The 7,492-nt window shown below is 35.2% G+C and overlaps 1 protein-coding gene across 1 annotated transcript; it reads left to right on the plus strand.

The window, feature by feature from the left end:
- Positions 1 to 358: 358 nt before the first annotated feature.
- Positions 359 to 5,236, plus strand: LOC110925039. The gene is made up of 4 exons (XM_022169012.2): positions 359 to 538; positions 3,497 to 3,560; positions 4,045 to 4,215; positions 4,705 to 5,236. The coding sequence occupies exons 1-4, from the start codon at positions 394 to 396 to the stop codon at positions 4,928 to 4,930; spliced, it is 606 nt and encodes a 201-aa protein (XP_022024704.1). The 5' UTR covers positions 359 to 393; the 3' UTR covers positions 4,931 to 5,236.
- Positions 5,237 to 7,492: the final 2,256 nt, after the last annotated feature.

The raw sequence follows: 7,492 nt of genomic DNA on the forward strand, positions 1-7,492 counted from the left end.
GCTTATTTTTATGTACGTTTTCAGTTGATCTACGTTTTGACGTAACTTTTGTTTGGAAGCGAGTGGTGCAAATATAATATGTTTTCATTAGAAGGTATAAATTCAAGTTAATTTACGTTTCGACACCACCATGCGTGTTACCATTCTTTAACTTAAAAAAAAACTAAATTCTTACGTGCTTATTTTTATGTACTTATCGGTATAAATTTAAGTTGGTTTGCGTTTTGACATGAGTAGGTCAAGTATAATATGTTTTCAGTTGGTAAGTTGGTATACATTCTAACGTAAATTGTTAGACAATATAAACTCAAGTTACGTTACATCAAAATCTTCAAATCCACCGCCAACAATAAAAGTGATGAACATTTTGATAACTTTCTCTAATCGATTGAGATGGGTTCCACATTGATGCTGGCTGTTGTGTTTGACTTCGATCTCGTTGCTTTTGCACTTGCTATTGCCGCTGAGCAGAGGAGAGCTTCTGTGAGTTCTTGTCTTCAATTTCATTCTAACTCTGTATGTTTTGTTAATTTCAAGTGTTAGTATGCTTAATTTCTTGTTCGAAACAGGAATTAGTCCGTTTAGGTCAAAATCCGACTTTTAAAACTCAAAATTAAAATGTACACTCTAATTTTGTCAAGGTCAAAATGTGTGGTGGCCATTTGAGTTTTTTAGTTCAGAATGTTTGCAAAATGTATTGATGAAATTAAGAAAACGTGAAACATTGAAACCAGTTCATTTGACTAGTCAAAGTCAAAGTTTGACTCTCGTTTTTGGAAAGAGGAAATATATGGAGTTTTTTTCCAAAGTGGTGTAATTTGAAAACTTATTTATCAAAATGGGTAGTTTTAAAAGTATTTACCAAAATAGGTAGTTTCTAACCTTATAGTTTCTCACTCCTAATCTCATTGGATAATATCAATTCATCAACTAATTATTCAATTAATCATTTTTAGCATGAGAATTATTAGTTTTATGTTTTATATTCTTTACTTAAAAAATGAATTTATTTGAAAAAACAATCCATAATACATAAATAAATTCTTTTTTTTTTCTTATTTACGTTTTTAACCACATTTTCTTGTTCAAATTACCTTCTGTTACCTGTTACTTTTCTTTGAAAATAAGTAATAATTTTTTTAGTATACTTAAATTTTTGGTTTCTATTATTTTTATTTAGGTTTTATTTTAAAAGAAACAATTTTCAAGAAAACGATTTTTTAAAGAATGATTATTCCTTTTTTACATTTCTAATTTACTACCAAAAACAAAAACAAAATTAAATAAAAAGCTTTAAAACGAACACTGATAGTGGTTAAGATAAAATTGGTACTGTTACTGAAATTATTTGGTTTATTACGATACAGGTATGTAAAAATGAATATAAAAAACTTATATCAGAATGTTGCAAAAAAATTAACGCACCTAGGTATTTATTTTTTTTTAAACTAATGAACAAAACTATTATAAAAAAACAAAATTATTTAAAAATTAAATAGGATAGTGATATAGTTAACTGAATCCTAAGAAAACATTCTTTATTCGTAATACACAATACTATATATTTTATTCGTAATACACAATACTATATATCACACTATTTATGAAAACAAAAAGAAATTTATTACGTATTGTAAAAAAAACGTTACATTAAACATTAGTTTTAAAGGATAATATTTAAATTAAGCATATAAATAATATTATAAAAATGATTTAATGAATTATTAGGTGATATCATCCAATGAGATTAGAAGTGAGAAATTATAAGGTTAGAAACTACCTATTTTGGTAAATACTTTTAAAACTACTCATTTTAGTAAATAAGTTTTCAAATTACACCACTTTAGGAAAAAACTCGAAATATATGCCTGTATCATAGTTGGATAGCTATCTTCATTAGGGGTAGGGATGTTCATCACTCATCACTTACTCACAACTTTCAATCAAGTTCCGTCACGTCATCGAGATTTATTCCATTACTGGTGATGGATTTTAGTGGAAATGCCCTTCACTCAGAACACCCAGCAATAAACTCTCACATTCCCTCACATTCTTCCATTCTTCACGCGTTATCAAATTGACGAGTGATACAATCGAGTGGCGGTGGTGTTTTGTTTTCTATCACTCGTTATACAAAATCATCACGGCCTAAAAGCCAACCAACCCCGGTGGCCTTATATGTGTATTTGAGGTCTCATAAGACTAGTGGGTATGGAGAGCCTCATCCCCAAGTGGATGGGCCGTCACGTGACCGCCACGTAAGCTCGGCTTGGAGGGGATGGACCTAGGGGGTGGGGGATGAACCCCTTTATATATATGTATGTATGTATGTATGTATAGATGTGTGTGTGTGAGGAGAGAGAAATGGAGGCCCGGTGAGATCGGCTGTGGGCGGACGAATTTGACGGGGTTGGGGCGGCGGCGGGAGGACGGGCATGGGGACGGCCCCCATACCCTCCGGTCTAAGGGGGTGCTTAGTTTAATGTCTTGGAACACACTTGCTAGATTTCTTGTTTGATATACGTTGCTTTTCAATGGCTAAAAAAGAATCATAGTAAGACTTTTGAAAGTCAAAATATGCCGAGGACCTTTTAGTTTTATTCTTCTTGAAAGCGTCTTTGTGTGGAAGTTTGTGTTTGTGGATTAATGTAATCGTCAACACATCTTCGAACGAATCACCTCTTTGAAATGAAGATGTATAAATGCGTTTAACACAGTGTAAATGTATTATTTTATAAAGTATACAAGCATATTTAGTGGTAACTGGTAAATATAACTCCCTCACTCATTTTAAATACCTAGAATACGCTTGACGAATAAAGGAATATTGTGGTCCCATATCAGTATATATATTAAGGTGTAAACGTGTCAAGCAGAGCCCCAGCTTGACAGCTCGAACTCCACTCATTTAACATCGGCGAGCTCGAGCTCGCTCATGGGTATTTTTACATGCTCTTGTCAGGCTTGAGTTTGTTTATTAAATAAGCTTCATTTAGCATCAAGTTTTGGCTTGATCTCGTTTAAGCTCAGCTCAATTCGAGCTTTTAGCAAGCCGATCTCAAGCAACTCATGACCCGGGCTGCTCGTTTATGTTCGATCTTGTTGCTTTCACACTTTCTCTTTCAATTTTCCCCAATTTCATCTTCAACTATGTAGGTTTTGTTTGATCTAACTTCATCAGATTTGTGATTAGTTTCATGTTTTTTTTTAAGATTCTTTAGTGTTATTTTGCTTAATTTCTAGATCGAAACCGGAACTAATCCATTTGTATATTCTAGGTCAAAATCTATAGATTAGTTTAGTACTCTTTTCGGCTTTAATGTCAATTTGAAAGCTAAAATCTGAGTTGGTGACTTTTAAAAGTCAAAGTTAGAATTTATTGCGGCTCGCTTTGTTATTCAAACAGATCATAACATTTTAAAAGTCCAATTCGAGCTTGCTCGCTTTTTTTATTCAAACAGATCATAACATTTTATTGCGGTTAATTGTATGACAGGCTCGGATTGTTCAAGATTGTCAAATTTTAAGGTACTCACACAAAATCTACCCAAACCAATTCTGTTTATTACCCACATAATGTTAACAAGGAAAACAAAAGATCTTTACACCAAGATGATGCAAAGAATAAACAAAAAGAATGATACAGATTACTACTGAAATCTCATGAATCAAACAAAGAACCCTAAAAACTCTCTTTAACAGAAAGATTGGGAAGATGAAGAGGTGAACCAGAGTTGTGAGACAGAAAAAGTAATCAATCTCTATTTTCCAAATGAGCTGCAACATTCTTTTATACCAACAAACTCCAGAAGCCCTAATCCCGAACCAACTGCGAGCCCATATGTGTCAGCCCATCCTTATCCGAGCCATCCTTTTGCAAGCCCAACTTCAGCCCGTGATTAGAAACTAGCAGCCCAGATTTTGTCAACAGCCCAAACGTTTTCATCATGTAATGTAATTGAGCTCAATTAGAAAATATTCATATGAAAAATATGAAAATATGTTTTGACATTAAATTGGAAATAAACATATATTTCAACAAAGATATTGTGTTTTTGAATCTGATATAGCAACGGATTTGGGTGTGGGTGCGCTATTGTTCCTTCTTGTGAGCCAACTACTTGTAATGGTTGCAACCCGTTGCCTGTGTTGTGGACCAGTCCTGTGCCCTGGTCGTTCCAGAACATTAGCCATCTTCTTATTCATTACATGCTGGTAAATTACATTCTTAACCTTATATATACCACAACCAAGAACTACCATATATATCCATCATTAGGGCTGTAAACGAACCAAACGTTCAGCGAACATGAATGTTCATTAGTGTTTTTAGTTTTTATATTTTATTAAAATACTTCAAAATTCCAACAAATAAAATATTTAATAAGTGCCGGTGTATAATATATTATGTTCATAAACGTTTGTTTCCATTTGTGCTTATGAACATTAGTTTGTGTTCATCAATGTTCGTTTTCATCCGTTGCCAAAAATTAACAAACGAACATGAACACGTTCATTTCCTTAACAAACGAACACGAGCATAAAGTTTCGTTCGGTATGTGTTCATGCAGAGTTCGTGAACACATATATTTCTTAACAAACGAACACGAACAAGGTCGTTTGGTTGGTTTGCAGCTCTATCCATCATCATCCATTTCCCATTTTCCAGTTTTGATCGTTCTTTTTTGTATCGATCTTCATCAGGATGACATTCATCATTGCTGAGGCATGCTTGCTTGCGGGGTCTGTCAGAAACGCGTATCACACAAAGAAACTGTCTGCTAACCCTCCTTCATGTGAGACCTTGAGGAAAGGGGTGTTTGGTGCCGGGGCTGCATTTGTGGTTTTCACTGGTATCGTTTCTGAGCTTTACTACGTTTTATATTCGAAATCAGATGAAGGTGTCATCCCTACAAAAGATATGGCATAAGAATGGGAGCATTCAACTGAATCACTTTGTTAATGTCCTTTTGTGGCTATATTTGTGTTTTCAAACTTAAGGACGGATCAAAGTGGGAATATTTGACGATAATAATCCCTGGCCCATTAAACGTTGAGTAATTAGTGTTGTGGATGTCGTTTATATGAGAAATTATGTGATGATCTCTATGTGTTTTTACTGTAATTCGGGTTCATAATTGGTTTTTTTTCGTAGAAGTTGAAACTATAGTACTTTTGGCATGCATAAAATCCATCCATATGCAATTATGCATGAATTAAGGTCAAATATTCTCTAGGTCTTAGTAATACTTGTAAAATTTAAGAGAGCTATCTTAGGTCGTGGGGTATGGGGCTTGGGTTGGGGTAAAACGCTCAAGCCACCATCCCGGGTGGGCTTGGGTTGGGGCGTGGCCCCTTGGGGCTTGGCTTTCAAGCCGGGCGTGGGGTGGTATGGCCATGCTAGTTGGCTGAATCTCATTGGCTCACCCGCCATGTCAGGCGGTTTTTTTAAATTTTGAAATTTAAAATTCAAACGGTCCCCCCGACCCTCCATCTTCTCTAACCACCACCCGGGTCCTCTATATATTGTAACCCCAACCCACTGGTCCCCCCATCTCACGAACCGAAACTCCACCGGCTACCCAGTCTTGAACCCGCTACCCCGCTGGTCCCCCCCATCCCACGAACCCAACACCGCTATGGCATCCTGGACCCGTGAAGAAGAAAAAATGACACTCGTCACTAGCATCGTCGACGCTATGAAGGGGCGGCCACCGGGCCAAACAAAATATTGGACGGAAGCATTCGCGGCCTTCCGACATAACGTCGGTAACGATCGCCACAACCTCAACGCGTGCCAACATAAATGGCGCGAGCTACGGTCCAAGCTCGAGCGTTTCAAGGCTTACTACGAAGCCCTTCCCGGTGGCGAGTTAAGCCACGAGGACCGGGTGGCGGTGGCGAACATAGAGTTTGGAGGCAAGGAAAACAAGGCGTTCGACAAGATCGACCTTTTTGAAATTTTTTTAACGCTCTAGGTTTTTTTATTTTGTAATTTTTAGAAATTATGTAATTTTTAGGATTATGTAATTTTTAAAATTTTAATGAAGTTGTAGGTTTTTTTTTATAAATGTTGTGTGATTTTTTATAAATTTTTTGTATTTTTTTTTAAAAAAACTTTTCTGCCACGCGGTGCACCCAACCCAAGCCCAACCCACGCTCCACCATACCCCGCGGACACATAACCAGGCAGTGGGGGCTCCCTTTACACGTATCACCAAATGCCCAACCCAAGCCCAAACCCATGCCACACCATACCCCATGATCTTAATTAATTTTCATCATAACATACAAAGTCATGTAAATGGAACTGCTTTATTTTGACCTTAAAAGTCAAACATGAGAGAAAGAATTGTTCACACACTGCTGATGTTGAAACAAGTTGACTACTAATTGTTTTTTTTATTCATTTAAGAGTAAAGTACACCAATGGTCCCTGTGGTTTACAAGAATTTTGGATTTGGTCCCTAGCTTTCCAAAAGGACACAGATGGTCCTTGTAGTTTATCAGAATTTTGGATTTGGTCCCTAGCTTTTCAAAAAGTACACGGATGGACCCTGTGGTTTGCACTTTGTAACGCATTTAGTTCCCAGCCAACAAATCTAAAGGTTTCAGAATGTCCAAGTTAGGGATTAAATGCGTTACAAAGTGCAAGCCACATGGACCATCCATTTACTTTTGAAAAAGTTGGAGACTTAATGCGTTACAAAGTGCAAATCACAGGGACCATTTGTGTACTTCTGGAAAAATAGGGACTAAATCCAAAATTTTGGTAAACCATAGGGACCTCCATTTACTTTACTCTTCATTTAACTATAACCGAACAAATGAACTTACACGGACATTTAAAGGAGTGAAATTTCTTGTTCGTGTTTGTTAGTTAATGTCTTAAAAAAAAAAATAGAACACAAAATGAAAAGTAAGTTAACGGCTGGCTATATATGAATGATAGTAAGTACCATCATTACATGATTCAACATTATCCAACATGTGGTAAGTTAATATCAGAGCATTTTGGTCATCACATAATTTTAACATATATATATATATATATATATATATATATATATATAGGGGAGAGTTATCTTGAGAACGTTAAATATTGCGAGAACCGTAAGAACGAATGAAAAAACCAATCAAAACCAATTTTTTTTTATACAAACCTCATTGTAATTAAGATACATCATCAAAACAAGAATTTATAACATCAAATAATTCATTTCTCATTTCAAAATCTTTCTTTTTAGATTTTTTACACATGTGTAAATATAGCAGATTTACACATGTGTAAATGGCAAACTTACACATGTGTAAATTTTCTTTATTTATGAATTCACGTAAATTTAAACGTGTAAATTGAATTTCTAACATTTTATTCGAATAATAATGATAAGTGTAGAAAAAAATTTTGAATTTGAATTGTTTTTTACCAAGTTCTCATGGTTTTTTCATTTGTTCTCACGGTTCTCACAAATATTTAGCGTTCTCATTT

Source organism: Helianthus annuus, chromosome 17 (assembly GCF_002127325.2).
Source record: "Helianthus annuus cultivar XRQ/B chromosome 17, HanXRQr2.0-SUNRISE, whole genome shotgun sequence".
Taxonomy (NCBI): Eukaryota; Viridiplantae; Streptophyta; class Magnoliopsida; order Asterales; family Asteraceae; genus Helianthus; species Helianthus annuus.